The 26,289-nt window shown below is 41.1% G+C and overlaps 2 protein-coding genes across 2 annotated transcripts in view; both read left to right on the forward strand.

The window, feature by feature from the left end:
- Positions 1–26,289, forward strand: part of LOC134076348 (zinc finger protein 721-like) — a 76,040-nt gene that overhangs the window by 47,666 nt on the left and 2,085 nt on the right.
- LOC134093504 (uncharacterized) lies at positions 578–26,246 on the forward strand. Its single transcript, XM_062546602.1, has 5 exons — positions 578–888; positions 2,856–3,125; positions 3,649–3,804; positions 8,911–9,132; positions 25,086–26,246. Exons 2-5 carry the CDS (start codon positions 2,870–2,872, stop codon positions 25,922–25,924), a joined length of 1,473 nt encoding a protein of 490 aa, XP_062402586.1. The 5' UTR covers positions 578–888; positions 2,856–2,869; the 3' UTR covers positions 25,925–26,246.

Raw genomic sequence — 26,289 nt, forward strand, 5'->3', positions numbered from 1 at the left:
TCGAAGGGAAACGCAGAAGCTAAGATGATATGTGATTATAAGCAAAGCATACCTCACAAAGATTTCTACATGCCATTATTTTGGTACAATCCTCTGTGGCTTTTAACGCGCAGCGCTAGGGCAAAACAAACGTTCTCGTGGATCTTCAAATTTCCTTCGGTAGTTATGGTTGGTACAAAATATTAGAGTAACCTGCTGCCACCTTCTGGACTGGAGTTTTACTGCAAGCAGCCTGCCGTGAAACATATCTGTTTTCATAGGCCCCTTCATTTCAAATTATATAGATTGTGTCACTATATTTTTTTTTATTTATTCTTAGTTGTAATAGATTTATGGAAATGGATTTCTAAATGTTTTGCAACGCACAGTTAAACTGACACTTTTACTGAAACAATGCAATTTGGTAGGAATAAAAACAGGGCTGTTCTGCAAATAAATTCAGGTGAAATATATAGAGTAACTTTTTTTTTTAATTTCTCATCAAGACCCACACGCCGATTCAGCAGGTGGCGCTCATGCACCACCAAATATGTTCGAAACGCCAACAATGACAGTGGAGACTGGGGGGTTTGTTTGGCATCATTCTCTGGAAATCTTTCACCAGTTCATCGTCTTAAAGTATGATTGGCAACTCTACAACAGTGCACCTTGCCACAAGCAGATATTCTCGTCACGATATGTTCATGGTGGTTTGAGACGCTGCTCAGTTAGCTCAACAAGCTACACAACTGGAACAAGCTTCAACTGGAAGCCTCCGAGGAAACAACGCCACCGAGACAGCGCCACTGCGACTCCGGGAAAGTCGGTGCTTTCTCCGGCTACGCGAGAACACAATCATCCGCCGTTTAGAACCGCGGAGAGAGTAGCCCACTCCCCCACATCAGAACTGTGAGTAACGACAGAACAACAACATAACTCGACTGTATCGTTTTGATTATTTGCTTTTACAGACGGCTTTTTTGTTTTAATTTGTCTTGCACCTGCTGCACGGGTTCCAAGATAACGTTAGGCTACGAGTGCCCACTTCTGAGGTAACTGTCAGTTTAAATTGGTGTGGGGCCACTTGTGGAGTGTTAGGTTTTGTTGTTGTTGTTGTTGTTGTTGTTGTTTTTCTTTTCGATGACTTAACGTACCCTGAGAAAAAGCTTACCTGACAAAAGGCAAGTTGTTAAAGAAATAGCCCATGTCATTGTCACAAACTGTTACAATAAGGTGTAAGGTGTGAAATGCTGCTGCCATTTCCTAGGGAACCATGGATGGAGGGGTCATTGCAAGATAATTGTGTTGATATCAGAAAACGTGCACTCATTTTGCTAAATTGTGTGCTCATTTGTCTAAATTGTGAGCGGGTCATTCCACGCCAAATCAACCAGAGCCCACGCACTTGCGTCTCAAAAAAATCTGAAAAAAATACCATGTGTGCCTATGTTACCCAGGAGACACTCTGTAAAATGTTTTTGTGCTAAGATCAATACTTTTCAAGTAACAGCCAGTTTTACAGATTTGTCTTATGCAAATCTTTCTTTTTCATTTCCCACCCTGAACAAGGGCAAAATGCACCATAGAGATCTATTGAGAGATTTGTTTTGTATAGAGTAACCACTAGGTGCCACTAAAATCACTGAATCACTGAAATTGCCGGGTGGGGACAAAACATATTGATCTCAATGGTGCATTTTGTCCATGTTTAGGGTGGAAAATGAAATAGAAAGATTCGCATAAGACAAGTCAAATTGGTGTTTTTAAAAAGAAGAGGTAATGCAGATTAACGAAAAAAATATAAAAAAAATCTTTGTATATTCCCACAAGGTGTTAGGGTGCTCTGAATATGAGATCCAAAATTATTTTTCAAACTTGTGAGGTCTGCTGTTCAGTCCCTGATGGATTTTCTTTTCTCTTCATTGCTTTTTCGGAGAGTGTTTCTACTGATCTGAAGAGAAAAAAAATCAAGAGCCTATGTTGAGTAAAAATATGTCTTCTGTAAGCCTAAACAGAGCCCAGCCAAGAACTCCAATAAAAATTTGATCAACTTTGAGGGACTGCTATGACCATGCAGGATCATCCAGACTACTCGTAGTGATTTTACTGCATACTATTCCTATTTATGCACCAGCCTGCAAAATTTGAGCCTCCTACAGATTCTAGTTCTTGAGCAATGAGCTTGTGAACTTTGACAAAAAAAAGAGGCAGAACAAATTTGACACCCCCCTCCCCCTGTAAAACTGGCTGTTACTTGAAAAGTATTGATCTTAGCACAAAAACATTTTACAGAGTGTCTCCTGGGTAACATAGGCACACATGGTATTTTTTTCAGATTTTTTTGAGACGCAAGTGCGTGGGCTCTGGTTGATTTGGCGTGGAATGACCCGAGCATGTTTTCCTAAACTAGTGCAATCATTTTATTAAATTGTGGTCAACATGTGCACGATTTAGCAAATTGTGTGCACAACATAGTTAAATGTGCTCGCAATGTATGTACTAAAAATGAGCGTACAATGTAGTAAAATGAGATCAAATTGTACTACAGTACGCCGCCAAAATAAAAGCAAACTGTATTATCTAGCTCGGGTTGCTACACACAGCAACTAATTCTAGGTCACTGCAGTGCTTCACTCTGGATGTCTGTGAGCCCCCGTGTAGTTATGTAATGTAATGTAATGTAATTTAATGACAACTTAATCATTTTTCAAGGTACATGGGTACACTCACGGTGTTGATAATTACCAAATTCCCGTTGTCTTGGCTGTTGACCGGCCTTGGGTTGTTGATCGATCACTTCTTCATACATTGAGTTTGTTGTATTGTCCTTGCTCTGAAGAAAAGTCTGACTGGATTTCTTTTATTTTGGAAAACAGGACAGAAGCCTGAAATGTCCAGATCGCCTGAACCGCCACAACAGCAGCCCATGCCAGCAAAGAAGGAGATCAAGGCAGAAGAATGTTATGAGTTCCTTCAGAAAGTCGAAGTGGAAGAGACGGCTGGTCTAGAACATGGCGGGAAGACTGAGATACTCACATTCCAAACCTTCATTGTCAAAGAAGAGAAGTTATCACCTGTGCGAGTGAAAGAAGAAGAAGAAGAATCCAATTTATGGGAATATGGACACTGCAACTCTTCCCCTAGTGGTAAGTTGCTGCTAGTTTAGAATAGAATAGAATAGAATAGAATAGAATATATACTTTTTTGATCTCGTGAGGGAAATTCAGTTCTCCCAACTGCCTGCCCAACCAGCGGCGCTCGGGGAGCAGTGAGGGGTTAGGTGCCTTGCTCAAGGGCACTTCAGCCATGGTGGACTGGTCGGGGATCGAACCGGCAACCCTCCGGTTACAAGCCCGGTGCGCTAACCAGTACACCACGGCTGCCCCTTTGTTTGTATTGTAGGAAATGAAATTCTTGCAGTTGTCCTTGTGAATACACTGCTAAAGTTGAAAGAGGAATACAAAAAAGAAACAAATTGCTCTTAATGCTTTCATTAGAAATATTAGGGATTTTTTTTACTTTTTAAGCTGGCATTCATTTATGCTTCATCAGGTAACATGAGATGTCTGGAAATAATTGTGAATCTGTACGAAAACAACATGAACAGTTAAAACCGTGCAATCTGTTCCGAAGTTATCTGCTTGCCATCTGTTCGCTATCTGTTCGTAGGTCATGAAGTGGAGGAAAGGCCTGAGCTGGAGCATGAGTGGACAACGGAGATGGCAACATCAGCACAGCTGACCTGCGAGGAGGAAACGTATTGTGCAGCAGAAATCAAAGAAGAAATTAAAGAGGAAGACTGTCATGAGGACATGTCTATTACAAGTAGGTTGCTCAATGTATTGTTGGATGAGAAACTTTGGAAAAAAAACGTTAATTGTAATGTGTTTTTACGGTGGTGTATTACTGTCACACTAGAAATAAATAAAAGGCTCAGTATCAGGTAATTACGTGAAAGTTTCAAGTAATTACGTGAAAGTTTCTTGTTATAACAAGATCTTTTTCACGTTTTAACAAGATATGTTTCATGTTATTACATGAAATTATCACGTTATTTCGTGATAATGATATTTTCACGTTATAACGTGAAAATATCATGTTATTTCAAGATATGATATTTTCACGTTTTTACAAGATATGTATCACGTTATTACTTGAAATTATCACGTTATTTCATGATAATGAAACTAAACAGAAGGAGGGGCAAGAAAGGCTGGTTACTATGGCTCACGAGTCAATCAAATTCTATGTTAAGCTCGGTTTATGGCGATTTTCCAGTTATTAAACTTGTGGATGATATTGTTATAAATGCAAACACCCGAGCATTGTCCAGAATATTGTAGTGAACGGTGTTTACTGGCTACGACGGCTGTGAACCCACTGAACAAATTGAATGATTGACTGATTGATTGAGGAGTGGTACACCTGCAGCTTGTCGACTGTGGATGATTAACAGGGATAAAGAGTTGCGAGTTGGGGCGTGCGAGAGGGAGCTCGGGCTGGTGTGAGTCGCGCGGCCAGCCGGAGCGTTTGGCTACTTGTGGACTCTCACTACTGTGGATTACCTGAACTCTGTGAGCTAACTGTGGCTACTTGTGGACTCTATCGCTACTGGATTACCTGAACTCTGTGGGCTAGCTGTGGCAACTGGGACTCCACGAACTAACAGGCCTGTGTGTGTATTGTGCGTGTGTGTGCGGGCATAGTTAGCCCCAGGCCGGGGTTAATGGCCAGTCCCTTCCCCTAGCATAACTCCGCCATAGAGAGGGCTGTTTTAGGTGGGTTGTGTGCGGATGAATGCAGGGTGGGTGCATTCGGAAGGTTGGGTTGTGTGTGTCAACTTTAAATAAAGTGTAAAACGTGACTCCCTGTCTGTGTGTGATTTGACTCCTCCTCCGACCACGAAACAAATATTACAATATTCTGCACCTGTATGCAGTGGAGTGGCAATCGGGAGAGTCGGGAAGAATCCCGGTGTGGCGTTTTGGGCCGTGCTGATGATTACTGTGATGAAGTGATCTCAAAAAGCCTGCACTGTGTGACTGCAGCGCTCTCCCAGCGGCCTCTCCCCGCAGCCCTAAAAATGACCACGATGACCTGACATGCAAGCTAGCCAAAGCGCCCAAATTGCGTAAACATTCACAAATGTATCAAGGCCCTTTCTCCGTCTTGCGTTAAGTTGCGTTAAGTGGATGGGAAGAAGACGCAGAACTATCAGGCTGTGTGAGCAGGCTACTCCTGCACCTCTCTGTCTGCCTCCTTAGCGGCTCTCTGCCGATACCTGGCCGATACACAGAATGTGAGCAGGCTACTCCTGCTCACCTCTATCCGCCTACGCAGCGGCTCTTTGCCGATATACAGCCCTGCTCCTGCTACTTGGTCAGATGGCGACTATGTAGGCTACTGTAGCCTACTACACACATGCTCAAAAGCAAACACTCATCAAGCAGCCAGACAAGCCTGTTCTCATTCAGCCTATGCCAGCCAGGCTCTCCAGCCTGGTCTCGTTAAGTTTCGTTATCATGAAATAACGTGATAATATCATGTAATAACGTGATAAATATCTTGTAAAAACGTGAAAATATCATATCTTGAAATAACATGATATTTTCACGTTATAACGTGAAAATATCATTATCACGAAATAACGTGATAGTTTCATGTAATAACATGAAACATATCTTGTTAAAACGTGAAAAAGATCTTGTTATAACAAGAAACTTTCACGTAATTACTTGAAACTTTCACGTAATTACCTGATACTGAGCCTTTTATTTATTTCTAGTGTGACAGCAATACACCACCGTATGTTTTTGATATTTTGCGATACATAAGCCTGTAGTCACGTAGTCATTAGGTGAGAATCTACGGTGGCCCTGAAGTGCAAAACACAACACAAATAAGACAACACAACACAAATAAGACAACACAACACAAAAAGAGAAAACACAACACAAAAAGAGACAACACAACACAAAAAGAGAAAACACGGCCCCGAAGTGCACAACACAACGGCAAATCACACAACACAACACAAAAAGAGACAACACAACACAAAAAGAGAAAACACAACGGCAAATCACACAACACAACACAAAAAGAGAAAACACAACGGCAAATCACACAACACAACATAAAAAGAGACAACACAACACAAATAAGACAACACAACACAATTAGAGAAACCTCGGCCCCGAAGTGCACAACACAACGGCAAATCACACAACACAACACAAAAAGAGACAACACAACACAATTAAGAGACAACACGGAATACCTTCGGGCCACATGAATCGTCGCTGGGACACGTAGGCTACGTAGGCCTACAGCCCGCAGAAAATAGCATGCTGGGTCTTCACATGTCCATAAGAACCCACAGTAATGGAATATCCACGTTGTGTTTCATTCATAATATGTTTGGTGTATAATCCAACTCATACAAAAGCAACAAGTTCGAAACAAATCATCAGAAATCAGGAAGTAAAACAGCTTGTAACTCTGTCACCGTTCTAGATACCGTCATATACCATATATGGTAATTTTTGTGAGATCCCCCTAGTTACCGTGGTAGCTACCACACATCAGAGCGATGGCTTTGCCCCACATGTCTTTCTGCGACGAGATATTCAAAACCGGAGGAGATTGGGCAAGAGAGCTGTCAATCAGGCTCCCTAGCTTTGAATGACGACAGCACTAGTCAGCCACATGCCTCGTCATTGAAAACCGGATAATGTTGAAGCCAAGGGGTAGACGATTTCAGTGATATGCGACTTTACTTTATAAACCCTAGTAAAGTCCTCGTAACATTCATTAAAAGATTTAAAGAGACATGCAGGCTGAAATAATTTGAAGATTTAATGGTGCATAGGCTACTGACAATAAAACTCTCAGCCTACACAAGAACCCCTTTGAGTAGAAGCATAATATTGGTGTCAAATGAAAGCTAACATTCTGGAGATTTTTGGGGAGCCTGATTGACAGCTCTCTTGCCCAATCTCCTCCGGTTTTGAATATCTCGTCGCAGAAAGACATGTGGGGCAAAGCCATCGCTCTGATGTGTGGTAGCCTAGCTACCACGGTAACTAGGGGGATCCCACAAAAATTACCATATATGGTATATGACGGTATCTAGAACGGTGACAGAGTTACAAGCTGTTTTACTTCCTGATTTCTGATGATTTGTTTCGAACTTGTTGCTTTTGTATGAGTTGGATTATACACCAAACATATTATGAATGAAACACAACGTGGATATTCCATTACTGTGGGTTCTTATGGACATGTGAAGACCCAGCATGCTATTTTCTGCGGGCTGTAGGCCTACGTACGTGTCCCAGCGACGATTCATGTGGCCCGAAGGTATTCCGTGTTGTCTCTTAATTGTGTTGTGTTGTCTCTTTTTGTGTTGTGTTGTGTGATTTGCCGTTGTGTTGTGCACTTCGGGGCCGAGGTTTCTCTAATTGTGTTGTGTTGTCTTATTTGTGTTGTGTTGTCTCTTTTTGTGTTGTGTTGTGTGATTTGCCGTTGTGTTTTCTCTTTTTGTGTTGTGTTGTGTGATTTGCCGTTGTGTTTTCTCTTTTTGTGTTGTGTTGTCTCTTTTTGTGTTGTGTTGTGTGATTTGCCGTTGTGTTGTGCACTTCGGGGCCGTGTTTTCTCTTTTTGTGTTGTGTTTTCTCTTTTTGTGTTGTGTTGTCTTATTTGTGTTGTGTTGTCTTATTTGTGTTGTGTTTTGCACTTCAGGGCCACCGTAAGAATCAGCTCCTGACAGAACAAAACATTTGTTGTGTAGGTTGCTCAATGTGTTGTTGAATGTACAGTAATTTCCCGCATGTAAGTCGCATTGTGTATAAGCCGCAGGACAGTGTTTTATGCAAGTTAAAAGAAACAAAACCATGTTAACACTATATTACCTGCCCCCCTGTATTTACCTCATATAGCGGAATCAATTTAGCAAAATCAATGTATAAGCTGTGACTAATAGTTGAGAAATGATGGTATTGTTGTTTCTGATGGTGTTTTTGATATTTGTGATACGTGAGCCTGTAGTCACGTAGTCATTAGGTGAAAAGCAGCTCCTGACAGATCAAAACAAATATTGGTTGTGCAACTGTGCGCTCAGACCAAGAGCGACCAAAGCTGCAAAGTCACTTTTGACGCTGATAAAATGCAGCTGCTAAAAACATTCTGTTGCCCCAGTTGCTCATGATGTGAGAGATTCGAAAGCTCGGTTTCGTTTATGACATCCACACAAGCGAAGCACGCCTGCAGTCCTATTTCTTGTCAGGGTTTTGCAGCCGAAACGAGTCACAGCTCATTTGCATAAAGTTAAACTGTTTTTAACTTGTTTTGGTCGCTCTGGTCGCCCAAGTTTTGACGCTGGTCGCTGTGGTCGTTTTGATCGCTGTAGTCGCTCGTCCCCATTCAAAGTCAATTACTTCCAGCGATTTTGCAGCTTTGGTCGCTCTTGGTCTGAACGCACAGTTAAGGCCCGTTCACACCAAGAACGATAACGATAACGATAACTATAAATAAATATCGCTCTCATTAATATGAATGACAACGTTCACACATAAACTATAACGATAACGACATGAAGAACGATATCGTTGTTGATCACTTTCAGAGCGATTTTGAGAACGATAAAAAGCTAACAGCCAATCAGAACCCATAATATTCTAGCCATCACATTCATTAACATGAGGAGAGACTTTTCTTATCGTTGGCCAGTGTGGACGCTTTTATCGTTATGGTTATAGTTATCGTTATCGTTATCGTTCTTGGTGTGAATGCTCCTTTAGTCTTAAAGGAGAAATCTTTTCTCTGTTGCTGGAGGTCAGCTAGGACATTCAGTCCAAAAGATTAAAATCGGTAAAATGGCCAAGCTCAAGGATATTACGTGTAATCTGATCCTGGATGACTATCTGTTTGCAGTTCAGGAAGAAAAGCCTGGAATAGAACTCGACTGGAACACCACAACCGCACCGGACACGTCACCACAGCTGTCCTGCGGAGAGGAGAATGAAGAAGACACGTCACCACAGCTGTCCTGCGGAGAGGAGAATGAAGAAGACACGTCACCACTGCTGTCCTGCAGAGAGGAAGCTGAAGAAGACACATATGCCCCAGTAGAAGGTCCAGACTTGTCTCCTGGAAGTAAGTTGATGAATGTTTATTTTAGGGCTGGGCTATTATACGATCTCGATTTGTGATCGCGATCAAATTAAGTTCGATCACGGTGATCAGCTGTGGGTATACTTTCTCGATCACGTGCACAACATGCTGCAGCGAAGTGCACGACAACCATCACAACCTGCTTTCCTGGCACCGCACTGTCTGCATTAACCCTAAGGGCTCCAGAGTGCGACGCATATGCACCCAAAATTTTCAACAGTGTGCCTGAAAAAAATTCACTGGTGCGCCTGACGCGGCTCGGGTGAAAGCATATATTTCTTTCACAAGTTGCCATGTAAACGTGGCTAGACTATGCGTGCAACTTCACCAAACTGTATTGAAGTAAAACCCTCTCTCCTAGGACCGCTTTCTCTTGCTCTCTCTCTCTCTCTCTCTCTCGTGCGCAGCGCGCTTAATGAACACCCGCCCCTCGACATGTACATTCACAATCGTGAAATCAATGACGTAGGCCTATAGAAGACGACTAGCGAAATCATGATTAAAATCCGGTTAGCATCATAGCATACTGCACAAATTTTATTAAAACTCTTGCATTCAAGTTGACTGATCATCTCAATGTTTTCCAACTCCAGACTCAAAAGGGCCTGTCCCAAGGAGAGAAAGTATTGGCCTACCTTGAAACTTAAACACACGTGGGGAAACTGAACAGTCCAACCAGTAGACTATAATAAGCTAGCCAACTAATGCTATACTACTTTGTTTACAATATTTTGAGGCTTCAAGCCGACAGCTGAATTAAAGAGGCGGAGTTGTAATATGAATAGTCATGAATGTCATGAATATCCGAAATTTCAGTAGGCCTATGTAGAAAGCATTATACAGTGAGTGTATGTGTGTATATATATACGTATATATATATATATATATATATATATATATATATATATATGTATGTATATATATATATAATTCTTTATAAAGAATATGCATATTCCTTATATTGTGTTTCAAATAAAGACAAGCTTTTTCTACGCCTTATTGTTAAAAAATCATTCACATTATATACAGTGAGGAGAAAATGTATTTGATACCATGCTAAAGTTGCCTAAAAAGAGGAATATAAAATCGTCATTTGACAATTGATCTTAATGTCTTAATTCAAAAATTGAGTAAAAATAAAACCGCTAAGTACGCCAATTTTCTTTGTGATGGAAGAATGTTTCGTAAATAAATAAATGTTCTTCCTAAATGCTAGGGGGAAGTAAGTATTTGACCCCCAATGTAACCCTATGGGAATTCAACACATAGGGTTAACATAGGGGCGGGCAGATTTTTATTTTTTAAGGCCAGCTATTTTATGGATTCAGGATATTATGCATCCTGATAAAGTTCCCTTGGCCGTTGGAATTAAGATAGCCCCACATCATTACATACCTTTCACCATAGCTAGAGATTGGCATGGTGCTTTTTCCAGTAGGCCTATTAGCCTGTTTGATGCTCATTGAGCTCAATGCAAATCAAACAGGCTAATAGGCCTACTGGAAAAAGCACCATGCCAATCTCTAGCTATGGTGAAGGGTATGTGATGATGTGGGGCTATTTTAATTTCAAAGGCCAAGGGAAATTTATCGGGATGCATAATATCCTAGATCCATGAAATAGCTGGCCTTTAAAAATAAAAATCTGCCTGCCCCTATGTTAACCCTATGTGTTAAATTCCCATAGGGTTACATAGGGGGTCAAATACTTCCTTCCCCTAGCATTTAAGGAAAACATTTATCTATTTACGATACATTCTTCAATCACAAAGAAAATTGGTGTCCTTGGCGGTTTGATTTGTACTAATTTTTTGAGTTAAGGCATTAAGATCAATTGTCAAATGATGATTTTATATTCCTGTTTTAGCAGGGTATCAAATACATGTGCTCCTCACTGTACATATGAAAGGAGTGCAATAAAAGGTGTCCTTTTGCCGTTAAAGGCGATGCAATGAAAAATGTGGGTGCACCTAAATTTTGTGCTGGTGCACCTAAAAAAAAAAGTTAGGTGCACCGGTGCAACCAACGCAAAAAGTTAGTCTGGAGCCCTGACCCTATGAGCCCGACGGATGCAAAGTGCGTCTGATAAAAAAAATTGTGATTAAAAATCGAGATCGTTCAATATGGGAAAAATAATCGTGATCATTTTTTTTGCCATATCGCCCAGCCCTAGTTTATTTATTTATTTATTTATTTATATATATATGCTGAATTTTGTGCCATGAATATCGTGGGAAGACAAATTTCATTGTAATGTGTTATTGATCTTTCCAAAAACCTGGGCCCATATTGACAAAGAATCTTGGAAATAGCTCCTCGCTAACTGGTAGAAGTAAGAGAAACTTTTCAAATTAAGGCTGGCTTACATTGCACGATTTTGGCCTGTTTTAACAGTCGGCGACTAAATTTCCAAAATCGGGCGGAAATCTTGAGAGTTGTGCTAGAATCGCAGCGCGCTCCCGTCATCTAAATCGTTTAGTGTAAGGTGCCAATCTTAGCGGTTTTAAGTCCGTCGGAGGCAGTCTTTCTCTAGTTTTGCCGTTACGACAATATCAAACATGTTTGATATTATCGGAAGTCTTTTCAGTCGTGGCTCATGCAAATAGTGACGTGAACATTAAAAACCAATAGTAACCTCTCGCGAACACGAAAACAGGAAGGGGCAAAATAGGCGACAGCTGTAGCCTATATGATTATTTGTTATTTCATTTCTTATCATTTATTAGTCGGCTATTCTACGAGACAGAACAACTCTATATCTGTTAGTGATGTCACACATCAAACAATGCTGCAGAAACGCGAAAAAAATACTTTGATATGAGTAGGCTATCATGTGATTTCCTGTTAATGATGACGTGTAGCCTATTGCACGATGGAAATAATTTGAAGGAATCTAGCAGCAGTCTTGTAAATAGTGACCCACAGTCTTTGCAAAATCCTAATCTGAGACTGGCCTGTGACTAGACTGTGACTAAAAACTCAATGAATTGTCTTTAGATGTGAGAGGGTCTGAGACTGTAGTCTTTAAAAAATCTTTTCCAAATCTTTGCAAAGTCTGTCAATGTAAGGTAGGCTTTAAGCTGTTAGATAACATTACCTAGGCTGTTCTGACAAGAAAATGTGCCCCCAATTGCTTTTTGTAATACATGCTGCCAACGTTACAAGGGAATCTCGGCACTTTTCGACCCTAGTCCTTTTGTTTGATGTCTTTAAGTATTTTCATTTGGAATAAAAAAATAAAAGACTAAAATCTCTTCAGTATTGAACCAGCTAAGCCAGGGGGCATATGGGCACAGGTCATGGGTCGAAGGTCAAATATTCATATTACACTTCGAGGGCTGAGAACCAAATGGGCGTAAGTGACATTTCACCAACTTTACAGGAGAGCCAAAACAAATCTAACGGCTTCCATATGTTCACAGTTAAAGACCTTTGGATTTTGTTTAATAACTATATATTTATATTATTTTACTTCTATAATTTTGTCAGCTAAGAGAGCTCATCAAGAGCTTTCAGGTGATATATAACAAAATTTTGACCAAAATGTCACTTACGCCCCTTTGGTTCTCAGCCCTCGACTTATTCTTTACCTTTGCTAGGATAAGCAGGCAAACATAGTAGATTACTTTGCATTTGGCTGACACTTTTGACCCAAAGTGACTTACAACATGATGAACATTTTAAGCTTGTTAAAGGGACACTTCACCGATTAGCATTAAGCTTTGTATCATGAAAGAGGCATTCATTATTTTAAGAAAAGAATCAGACCGCAACATGAGGTTGCAAACTTATATGATTTTTTTCAAAATTCAACAGGAATACAGTATCTGTATCTGTAATCAGTACCCCTGACCTTTTTGTAAATATTTGATTACATCTTTTCACCACTGAAGAAACTACACTTTGCTACATCATCAGTGTGCAGCTTGTATAACAGTATAAATGTACTGTCCCCTCAAAATAACTCAACACACAGCTGTTAAGGTCTAAAGCACAGACAACGAAAATGAGTACACCCCAAAATGAAAATGTCCAAATTGTGCCCAAAGTCTCAATATTTTGCGTGGCCTAGGGTTGGGCGATGTCCCCTTAATTGGCATATGACGATGTGTACAGTAAAACATCGCGATGGACGATGATATCGTCGTTGGGGGGGGAGGGGGGGGTTGTAAATAAATATATTATATTATAGGCTATATATGGCCTATATTAAATATTATATAGGCTATATGGCCTGGTGAAAGTGGACAGCTAAGAGACATACTGACTGGGCTACTGTGTGGAAGATCTGCTCCAAGAAAATCCTAGTAAGAGACCGACAGACAGCCAATCTAAACACCTGATTACACATTGCCAGCATTCGCTGGGCCTCGCAAAAAACCTCGCGGTCACTCATCTAAAATCTTGAATAGCCCAGTCTGTACCTAACTCATATGTTACGCGGCTACCGGCTTGCCGACTATGAGGGCAGCAGAAAGTGAAAGTAGGCTGTGATCGCGCAGTCGAGTCGAATTAAATAACAGTTGAAGTAGGCTAAACAACTTTTACAAATAGCCTACGAATCCCGATTGCCACTCCGCTGCTGGGGCTTTTGCTAAAGGCAAATGCGTGAAATAGAAGCATTACAGTGAAAGACGTAGGCTATAGCTTCTGATAACGATAACGAAATAAATGGTTTATTTTAACACGGTGGAGAATGACGCATTCGGCGCTTCAGTGTTGTAGCCTCGCAAGAAATTAGAGCTAGAATATCGTAGTCGTAACAATAATAATTCATTTGCACTATTTAATTCTTAAACATTATTAGGCTACATGTTTTGCGTTCAATGTAGGCTACACTGCGAGACATGTAGCCTAAAAAAAGACAATAACATATTCACGTTGCAAGGAGGACTTATTTGAACAAGACGGTCTCAGACTAATATGTTTTTTAATTTTGCACTGTTTGGCTGACAGCCTCTTAAGCACCCTACATGTGCATCAGTTCTAGGCTCAATTTCATTTCCAAGGAAAAGTTTTTATTTTTTAATATTTTAGCTTAGTCTGCAGTAGAAATAAGTGGGGGCGTGGCATCACGATGGTTGCTTTCCATCGTGATGTCTGTCAACCATCACGATGGACGATGATATCGTCCATCGGCACAACCCTAGCGTGGCCACCATTATTTTCCAGCACTGCCTAAACTTGCTGGAATCAGTCTAAACAGACAGTCACTTATTTTGATGTGGTTGAGTCAGGTGCGTCTTGAGTCGTGTGTTTGTTTAATGGGTTCATCACTGGCACATTTTTGTAAATTTTTATGAAGATCTAGCCAAGTCTAACCTCTAAGTGAAACTCTTAAAATTGGGCCTAAATGGCCATTTTCCCTCCCTGGAGTCTTGTGAGTCGATAGTAGTGTTACGAGGTCTAACCCTGCGTTCACACTGTCCACGTCCGTCGACGGATCTCGGAGGTTGTGTCTGCCGTATGTGTATTTGCATACACGCGATCTAATTGGCTGACGGATCCGTCGCTGCCTGAAAAGTTGAACATTTCTCAACTTTCTTGACGGAGGCAACGGAGCTGAAGGAACGGACGGACCCACAATGCATTTCGAGTCCGCCCCATGCAAAGTGAATGAGATCCGTTGACGGACGTAGACAGTGTGAACGCGGGGTAAGGTGTGAAAGGGGAGCAGGTGTGAGTCATTAGTAGTGTTACAAGGTCTCAGGTGTGAAAGGTGTGTTAAAATTTGGTGATATCGCTCTCACACTCTCTCACATACAGGTCACTGGAAGTTCAACATGCCATGTCAACATGGCAAACAACTCTCGGAGGATCTGAAAAAAAGAATCGTTGCTCTCCATAAAGACGGCCTCGGCTACAAGAAGATCGGTCACGCACTGAAACTGAGCTCCAGCACGGTGGCCAAGATCATGCAGCGTTTTAACAGGACCGGTTCCGTCGAGAACAGGCCTCGCCATGGCCGACCATTGAAGCTGAGCGAACGCACTCTTCGTCACATCCAGAGGATGTCCTCTAGACGTATGAGTGTTGCCAGCATCGCTGCGGAGGTTGAAGCACTGGGGGGTCAGCCTGTTAGTGAAAACACCATACGCCGCAAGCTGCATCAAATTGGGGGGTCGGCCTGTTAGTGAACGCGCCATACGCCGCAAGCTGCATCAAATTGGCCGTCGTCCCGGATGGACGCTTCTTCGTGGTGATGGTGATGCACAAGAAAGCCCACAGACAGATACACTAAGGACATGGCTTGCTGGAGCAATGTCACGTAAGGTAACCGTATTCTGTATGGTGCCCATGTAACATCATTCCAGACAATTGACACTTGAGCAATAAACCACTCGAGTTTCTAGTTTACGCTGATTTTAGAACAACCGGGGAAGGGCCGGGGGTAATGGCATCCTGTAGCTGTTCTAAAATCAGCGTAAACTACGGACTCGAGTGGCTTATTGCTTAAAGGGACACTTCACTGATTAGCATTAAGCTTTGTATCTTTAGAAAACTAGTCATGTTTTTGAAAGGTTGTGCCTCATTCCCTCAGTTTGCCTTGAGATGGGAGAAATACGGATTTCAATCATCATTTTACATCATTGAAAGCAGGAAGTCCTATTCATGGGTTTCATTGAAATCCGTATCCGAAATCTCCAGGCAAACTGAGGGAATGATGCACGACCATTCAAAAACATGACTGGTTTTCTAAAGATACAAAGCTTAATGCTAATCGGTGAAGTGTCCCTTTAATTCCATCACAAGTGTCAATTGTACGGAATGGTGTTACATCCTGGGCACCGTACGGAATACGGCTACCTTATGTTCCTGTGTTCTGATGAGACCAAGAGAAACTGGTATTGGGTTAGATAGTGTCAAGGGTGTGTGGCGGCAAGTGTGTCTTTTCTACAATCAAGCATGGTGGTGGGAGTGTCACGGTCTGGGGCTGCACGAGTGCTTCCATCACTGGGGAGCATTCTGCTTCAATATGTCACAATACATGTTGCCATGAGGAAGCATGTCCCCCCCCCCCCCCTTTCGGAAACTGGGCCGCAGGGCATTATTCCAACATGATGGCGACCCCAAGCAAACCTCCAACACGACCACTATCTTGCTAAAGAAGCAGGGCGAAAAGGTGATTGACTGGCCAAGCATGTCTTCAGACCTAAACCCTGTAGGGCATCTCTGGGCATCATCATCCAGAAGGTGGAGGAGCACAAGGGCTGTGTCTGAAACATCAGTACACACGCTGGGCAGTGTGCATTTTGAAGTGTGAAGTTACGTCAGAATAGACTGTCCGAAAGTCAAGCGCTCTCACTAGATGGATACTTCCTCAGATAACCCATAATCCATTGCGCAGCGCAGGTCAAACTCCATACGTCATGCAAATTGTCAGCACCCCCCCCCCCCCGAGTCAGGTGACGCCAACTAGTTAGTGCTGTCCAAATGTAGGTAGGGATGCATACTGAGGAGCAAGCTAACTGAGACGCTACTGGAAAGAAGGTACTATCCAGCGTGCACGCTTGACTTTTGGACACAGCCAAGGTCTCTAACATCCACCAGCTCCGTGATGTCGTCATGGAGCAATGGAAGAGGAATCCAGTGGGAACCTGTGAACTCCATGCCCAAGGGGGTTAAGGCTAACCTGACTTTCTTTTTTTTTTAAAGATTATTTTTTGGGCTTTTTATGCCTTTAATGGACAGGACAGTAGAGAGAATGACAGGAAGTGAGTGGGAGAGAGAGTCGGGGTGGGATCCGGAAAGGACCACGGGGCGGGAATCGAACCCGGGTCGCCGGCGTACGGTGCAGGTGCCTCAGCCAGTTGCGCCACTGCCGGGGCGGCTAACCTGACTTTCGCCAGATCCTGTAGTTCGCTGTCTGCTTCACACAAGGATCTGGGACTTCTCGATAGGAGATGTATTTATGAAGGCGGGTCCTTGTAAAACATCCTCGCATGTGATTTGATAAACCACTTGCCTGTTATCTTGAATGACGTGCTAGGCTTCTTCAAGCTCTTGCCAAACCCGGTCGGAAGAAGAGTAAAAACATCCTTGCCACCAATAAATGTCTTCAAAACTATTCTCTGTTAATCTTTTAAAGAATGAATACTCGATAGATTCGACAAAACGGTTGAAATAGCAGAATCAATGTCAGCACAAGACTCCTCGCTTCGGCGCTCCTGATTGGTTTATAATTTTTTGATCACTGGAACGAGTTTGGATTGCCCTCGAGTCCAGACCCTTGTGTGGAGCTCAGCGAAACGCCTCTGGTGGAGCATGGCGGAACTACAAGGGTCTGGCGAGAGTCAGGCTAGGTTAAAGGAACCGTGTGTAGGATTTTGGCCAAAACGAGTACTGCAATTACTTTCAAAATACTGTAGAGCGGTGAATCGCCTCCCCCTCCCCTCTGAGTCACGGTTGCCAGCTAGCTGCAGCAGGAACGTAGGCTGCTAGCTTTCAATGGCAAGTGCTGTTTTCCTCAGCATAAAAACAGAGAAACAAACTCTGATAATGCATTGCTAACGTTAGCAATGACTACTAGCTGCTTTTATTTCCCAAACAATTCCTTAGCCTACCTTTTCAATTCAATGACCCACCTCCTCCATATGGCCAACATACTTTGCACGAACTTGCATAATTTGTTCAACTGTCATGAATAGGCTATTTAAAATGTCCATTTACAGTATAGTATAGCCTACAAGTAAGTTAGCCAAACTGATGAATCTTTACCTGTCCAGGAGCAAATTAACAACACTGACGTCTGTCTTCAAATTCTTCTCCGTTTTCAGCCGTCTCAATCTCCTAAATCCTTGTTTTATTTAGACGTATTTCGGATTCATAACAAGGTCTTTTAGGTTCCATAACGTTAGACATTTTTTATCCAACACGCTTGTAGCTGCAGCTGTCTATGGTGGTAACTAGCATAGCTGGCAACCCGGATGGCGAAATACTACTGACTTTGTGATTCGTAGATAAGTGTAGGGCGGCGCATCAAACCAAAACACATCATAACAACATCAACATCAGTTGAGGGCTGCAACTTCACTTTTAAATTAAAATATCTTGGCCGGACTACTGTTGTCAGTGATATAAGTATTCGAAATTAGCATGATTTCTAAATGTCTAGTGACATATCAGGGCCATTTTATGATTAATTGAAATACATTTTCTACATACGGTTCCTTTAAGACAGTGCTGGAAAATAATGGTGGCCACACAAAATATGGACAGTGGGCACAATTTGAACATTTGTGACGTTCCACGGCAAAACCAGTCGCTTGTCGCAACAGGCGTTTCTGAGAAAAATGGCCATTTATGTCACTTGTGCTAAAATCGTGGATTTTTTTTTGTAAGTGTTTTGAAACAGTGGGAGGTCTACACTGTACGGCCGTGAATACATTTCGCCGAAAAACTGACCTTTTGTAGTCTAAAAACGTGAGTTTGTTGAGGTGAGAAAGTTAGAGGAAGCAGGAAGTTAGAGGCGTCTCGTTTTTTGCCGCTTTACGGTAAATGCACTCATCGACAACCACCAAGCCATCCGCGTGCTGTGTCGTTGATACAAGTACCGTAAATCTTGTAATAGCGGCGACCTTACAAAGCGTTCGTGAGTGTTGAGCCGACGGTTAACTTCAAAGGCAGATTTCTCCGTTTTTCTATTGGCATGACAGGATGAACTCAACTCCTTTGAATGTTTATATTTCAGTAATATGACGTTCAATTCATTAGATATAGGTATCGTTTTGAAGGTTGATTATTAGTCCAAGAGCATTAGCTCAAAATAGAGTCAAACCCGGAACAAATTAGTAACAAGCTGAATTTTTCAGGATATGTTCAGAATACCTTTAGGAATAACATACTAAAAGTCCCCGTGAATCCCCCTTGTGCTCTCTGATATATTCAAGATGGCGTCCAAAATGGGCGCTATTTGGAGATTCTTCCACATCTCAGGCTTAAAACCTAATACAAATGCAATTAAAAGGTCAAAATAAACCGCTCACAAAAAGTAAGGAAACTTGACTTTGGCCCATTATATCTCCCCTTTAGTAATACCAACCAGTAAAGTGTTTCATATCATTTTTATCGTTGATTTGTCACCTTTACAATGAGGTATAGCTTGTAAGCATAGGGCAATCATGGAATGATCAACACAAGCAAACGTGTAAGTAGTGCCAACGAAAAATGTGCCAAAATGGCCTGTTATGCTGTTGGAATTCACCTTTGTTACTTCAAGCATTGACTATTGCACTCTCCCACAGAAATGAGGAAAACAAAACATGTTAGGCATACATTTGTTCATTTTATACTCAGTGTCAGGGTCCTCAGTAGCGTGTAGAGGATTCATATGCAGCCACAACAGCTTGGCACCTTCTTCTCATGCAGGTCACCAACCTGGCTACATTCTGGGGTGACATCTCCCTAACTGGAAAGACAGACCTTGTTATCATTGAAGGCAATCATCATGCAGTTAGATACCGGGATGAGATTCTGGAGCCAGTGGCAATTCCATATCTCCAGAATATGGGACCAATTGCCATCCTCCAGGATGACAACGCTCGCCCCCATAGAGCTGGGATCATCAGAGAGTACCTCCAGAATTTGGGAGTGGAGAGGAACGAATGGCCTGCCGTGAACACTTGTGGGATCAGCTTGGGCATGCTGTACGTGCCAGAGTCACCAACAAAACCACGTTGGCTGACTTACAACAGATCCTTATCGAGGAATGGAATGCCATCCCACAGGAGAATGTAGCCAGGTTGGTGACCAGCATGAGAAGAAGGTGCCAAGCTGTTGTGGCTGCATATGGATCCTCTACACGCTACTGAGGACCCTGACACTGAGTATAAAATGAACAAATGTATGCCTAACATGTTTTGTTTTCCTCATTTCTGTGGGAGAGTGCAATCATCAATGTTTGAAGTAACAAAGGTGAATTCCAGCAGCATAACAGGCCATTTTGGCACATTTTTCGTTGGCACTACTTACACGTTTGCTTGTGTTGCTCATTCCATGATTGCCCTATGCTTACAAGCTATACCTCATTGTAAAGGTGACAAATCAACGTTAAAAATGATATGAAACACTTTACTGGTTGGTATTACTAAAGGGGAGATATAATGGGCCAAAGTCAAGTTTCCTTTCTTTTTGTGAGCAGTTTATATGATTTTTAGGGTAAGTAAGTCAAGTTCATCATTAGTTTATTGAATGGAGACATTTCATAATAATACAGTTACCTCCATAAGTATTGGAACACATGCTAAAGTTGTCTGTATAAAATCGTCTTTTGGAAATTGATCTTAATGCCTTAAATGGAAAAAATGAGGAAATATCAAACCTTTAAGGACATTAATTTTGTTTGTGAATAAGTATCATAATGGTTTTATTTCAGCTAAGCTTTTAGCTGGTTTCATTCTCATTGAGCTCAATGCAATTCAAACCAGCTAATAGGCTAACTGAAATAAAACCATGCTAATCTCTTGGTATGGTGAAGGGTATGTGATGATGTGGGGTTATTTTAATTCCAAAGGCCAAGGGGACTTTATCAGGGTGCATGTCCTGGATGGAACCATGAAATATGTTTTCTCATACAAGGAATCCAAATTCACCATTGACACACTGCTAAAATTAAAATTAACCTAGATTACAAGATCATTAATGTGACAATGACACAAAATGTACATACAAATTTGAAAGTCGACATGATTGTGAGATGGAACATAATGTAACCGTGCCTTGACACCAAGAGTGACCAAAGCTGCGAAATCACCGCAAGCAATTGACTTTGAATGGAGACGAGCGACTAAAGCAACAAAAGCGACCAGCGGCAAAATTTGGGCGACTAGAGCGTCTAAAAAAAGTTAAAAGTAGGGATATAATGAGACACAATCCACGATACGATAGGCTACACGATATTAAGGTCACGATACAATACAATTTTATATATTATTGTTATTATTATTATTATTATTATTATTATAATTATTATTATTATTATAAGCTATATAAAATAGCAGAATATCTTACATTTTCTAAAAAAATTTGAGTTAAGAGAATTGAAATTGAAGTTTAAAATCTCTCATGTCATGAGCAACTTCATAATTATTATGTAGCAGCATGCATTTTACAGCTACAAAAGCGATCTTGCAACTTTGGTAGCTCTTGGTGTGAACGCACAGTTAGACAAACAATCAGACAACAATTTTCCCTCTATAACCTTTGTAATATAATAGCACATAATATTATATATAATGCTGACCTCATATAGCATATTATATTATACTTGTACATAACGTCCTAAACATCAAGTGATAAAGCCATTTCATAAACATACAGTATACGAGAGGTATTCATTATGCAAATAATGACTTTTTTTGTAATTTCAATCCTTGATTGTAATTTCTTCTTGGAAACCTACACGCATTTACAGTACTGTGAACATTCTTAAATGTGAACTTGTGAAGTCCTGAGCTCAGTATAGAGTTCACATATAAATTGACATGGTCACAGCCTATAGATATTCGATTTTTGACATCAGAGTCATTCAGCGACAGCGACGGAGTCATGCATTATGCACGGATTATGTGCAAGTTGAATGCAAAGGAAGGCCAACTCTGTCATCTTTACTAGATGATGAAGAAACTGAAGAATCAAGACCAGTTTCTGATGATGAGGATGATGACTGAAGTGATGTATTGTACAGTCCCCTCCGACCATAAGTATTGGAACACATGCTAAGTTGACTATATAAAATCATCTTTTGAAAATTGATCTTGATGCCCGAAATGAAAAAAATGAGGAAATATTTTTCTGAATGAATAATGTATCGTAAATAAATAAATGTTTTCCTTAAAATACAGGGGTCATAAGTAATGGAACGCCTATGTTAACCCTATGTGTTAAAATTCCCATAGAGGCAGGACGGTTTTTTATTCATTTATTTATTTTAAATAAATGGATCCATCCAGGACACTATGCACCCTGATAAAGAACCCTTGGCCTTTGGAATTAAAATAACATCATCACATACCCTTCACCATACTATGGGTGCCTCTCATGCAACGTTTATACGTACTCCCTCGCTCCTCGGGCCTCGATCCTCACTGATCTACATAAAGAAAGATAGAAGAAGGGGTAGACTATCCCATTGTTGCCGCCCCATCATTCTTTATGTAGATCAGTGAGGATCGAGGTCCGAGGAGCGAGGGAGGACGTATAAACGCTGCATGAGAGGCACCTCAAGAGATTAGCATGGTTTTATTTCAGTAGCCTATTAGCTGGTTTGAATTGCATTGAGCTCAATGAGAATGAAACCAGCTAATAGGCTAACAAATAAAAACATTATGATACATACTTATTCACAAGCAAAATTGATGTCCTTAAAGGTTGGATATTTCCTCATTTTTTCCATTTAAGGCATTAAGATCAATTTCCAAAAGACGATTTTATACAGTCAACTTTAGCATGTGTTCCAAACTTATGGAGGTAACTGTATTATTATGAAATGTCTCCATTCAATAAACTAATGATGAAATTGACTTACTTACCCTATAAAACATATATTTTGACCTTTTAATTGCATTTGTATTAGGTTTTAAGCCTGAAATACGGAAAAATCTCCAAATTACGGCCATTTTGGACGCCATCTTGAATATCTCAGAGAGCACAAGGGGGATTCACGGGGACTTTTAGTATGTTATTCCTAAAGGTATTCTGAACATATCCTGAAAAATTCAGCTTGTTACTAATTTGTTCCGGGTTTGACCCTATTACTACTGGACTATATGCCCCTTCCTGAAAACGTAATAACTTTGATTTTGAAAATTTGGACATTGTGACTGATTTCGCCGTGGAAGGTCACATTTTCATTTAGGGGTGTACTCACTGTTGTTGCCAGCCATGTAGACATTAAAGGCTGTATGTAGAGTTGTTTTGAGGAGACAGCAAATGTACACTTCATACAGCTATAGCTTCATAGCTTATGTAAACTGTTCACGCACAACTTTATATTGTCCTAAAGTTTAATTTCTTCAGTGTTGTCCAATTAGAAGATGTAATAAAATATTCACAAAAATGTGAGGGGTGTACTCGCTTCGGTGAGATACTGTATATGGAAATATAAGAGGGAACTTCAATGTTGTTTGAGGTTTTTGCATTACTATGTGTTGCTGTGTTTTAAATTCTCAGGAATGCACTGTACTGACCATCACATATCCTTTTTTTCCAACACAAACTAAGCAATATGATTCAAGTGTCATTTCCGGTTTTCATGTTCCAGCTAATCAGCAGAGTCAAAATCCTTGTTTGTTGACGCAAACATGGCCAATAAAGCTAATTCTGATTTAATTTTAACCAACTAAATACACAAACGTGTCACTGCATTCTTTGCTTTGGTAATGATATGCATGTGACAAATAAAACTCCTTGTATCCTTGTAAAAAACATCAACATATTTGTCATTTATGTATTTTAAATAATGATTGGCAACAAAAAACACAAAATACATCGGAAAAAAAAAATTACGAATTGAAATCATACACACACTTTTTTTTTACTACAACTATCATAGAGAGATATGCCCCCTCAAAGTCATGTTGACGCCACTTTCTACAATGGAACTCAGTGGGTGGATTACGGTCTATGGACAGACGATACTATTGCTGATCTAGTTCATTTACCCATCACTGAACAGGAAATTACAAATGCCTTATCATTTTAGTTTACTTCCTGGTTGGTTTGCTGGTCAAAAAGATATTGATGAAATTGTATTTTTTGAGTTTTCCCCTCTATTACAGTATATTTCCACAACATCTTTGATGACTATAACGTTGGTTCTACTTTATGGATCCAAAAACCACTTATCTTAGCGTGATTCCCTTTCAATAGACATCTGCGGCCAAATTAAGGTGCTTTGCCTGGTGTCACAGGTGTTGATATTGCCCAAGACGTGCATTAAAGGGAAATGTGCCGCCCTTGAGTTACGGTTCTCTGCCTGGTGTCACAGGTGTTGATATTGCCCAAGACGTGCATTAAAGGGAAATGTGCCGCCCTTGAGTTACGGTTCTCTGCCTGTGTTTTATGAAAAGGTTGCCGTGCTTAGATAGCAGTTTGTCACTGAAGCACTTCTAAAACACAATGCCTGAATAAAAATGTGGCTGAACAAATATTGCTGTTTTTACTTCTAATAAAATAATAATAATAAAAAATGGCCCATTGCTCTTTAGAGAAAGTGATGGTCAAGATGGCTTTGAAACGGAGACATCAAGGTAAAGGTAAGAGTAATCTATTAACAAAAATTATGCACTAGATTGATGAATAAGCAAGATTGGATTGGATCGAAGTATATTTAATTTACCTAGCTAAGACAACATAGCAACCCAACAAATCATTGTAAAAAAAAAAGCCAGCCATATATTTTTGTAAATATTGTTTTTATTTCTCAGCACCTCACGCCAATTACAGTCCAGAACTGTGTGGATTTAAATGTCATGACACGCCTCTTACGACCCTATAGTCACTATTATATACAAAGCTTAACAATAACTATCAATTAAATACATATAATATGCAAAGTTATTTTCATTCAATTAAATTCAAAGTGTCTTGTATCGTACCATGGTCGTGAAACATGGCAAAAGAATAAAACACATGTAAAACTCGATTTTGTCAGTGTTATGTCAGAATAACAATTCATCCAACGATCCATCAACTGTGCATCTGAAGCAGTTTGGTAGTATCATTTTATCCTTGAATGAACATTGATTAATGAAGTAATTTCAAATCAAATGTTTTTGGTTTTGGGCATTACAATATTATTTCCTATGCATATTGAATATCAGTGCAATGATGGAATGCAATTTGTTAAGACTGACATGAATTAATCAAATATTAGTCATATGCTACAAGATTCTTTAATATCCCTATGCATTTCTTTCTTTTTTTTTTTTTTTTCAGACACCCGCAGGGATATTGACATTGACTGTGATCCAGCGCCCGAACCAAAAGCATGGTCCATTCTTGATAGTTTCATGGCATTTGGTTCGGACGACCTGTTCTGCAGCACACCAGATGCCACCCTTGATGCCCTCGTGCCATTTCCCCGCATCGCTCGAGCCACAGCCCCTCTGTCCTCATCAGCGCCCCCTGGTGGCCTTGCACCCACAGCCCCAGAAATGAGAGATCCATGCGGCCAGAAATGCCGAAGACAGTGCACCGGCAAGTTCAGCGAGGGTAGACGCAGGGAGATTTGGAGCAGCTACTGGCTCATGGACAACGCGGAAAAGCGCTTGTTCGTGTTCCACAGCGTGAGCCAGCTGCCGACGGCGAGGTGTTCCGTGGCTGGGAGTCGGCGCGGCAGGTCGTTTGTTTACAGGCTGGAGAACGAAGACCAAGTCCCGCAGCAGGTCTGCAAGACGTTCTATTTGGCCACGCTGGGGTACCACCCCACGAACGACAGCCTGGTCCTCTCAGTGATGGGGAGGGAGATGGGAAATAAGATGAACCTGCAAGACCGACGAGGAAGACACCCCCCGGCCAACAAGCTGGATCTGCAGCCTGTGTTTGACCATATCGAGTCCTTCCACCCGTCGGTGGGCCACGACGGAAGGGAACAGTCCCCGCGTCATCGTCGGTACCTCCCCAGAGACGTCACCATCAAGCTGATGTACGCTGATTATGTGGAAAAGGGTAACCGCTGCTCCTACGAAACCTACCGCAAAGCTGTGAAGCAGAAGAACATCGGCTTTTGCAAAGCTCGGAAAAGGGGGGACGCGAGGAGTGGCCACTGGCCGTAATGGGGATGCCAGTGCTGGGCCGCTGGCTGACAAACACTGCCACCTGCTGGCCAGAGTGTTGAGATGGGCGATGGCAGACGGGATAAATCTTTTACCAACGCGTGTTGTTCTTTGTGTCCCGAGTCATCCATGCCTTTTTGTACAGCACCCTCACTGTTTGTGTTTCGGCCTGAATGTAATATGTAATAATATCCATGAACTTTTTAATCGTCCTCGTGTCGCAACGCCAAAGGTGTTTATAAATGAAATGCACTGATATACCTCTGTTATTGTTACTGTTATTATAACTTTGCATTCCAGTTCAATTAAATTATTATGCTGAATCATTAGAAATGTATGGGTTTTCTGTGTTTATAATTCAGTGC

This window comes from Sardina pilchardus, chromosome 1 (genome assembly GCF_963854185.1).
Source record: "Sardina pilchardus chromosome 1, fSarPil1.1, whole genome shotgun sequence".
NCBI lineage: Eukaryota > Metazoa > Chordata > Actinopteri > Clupeiformes > Clupeidae > Sardina > Sardina pilchardus.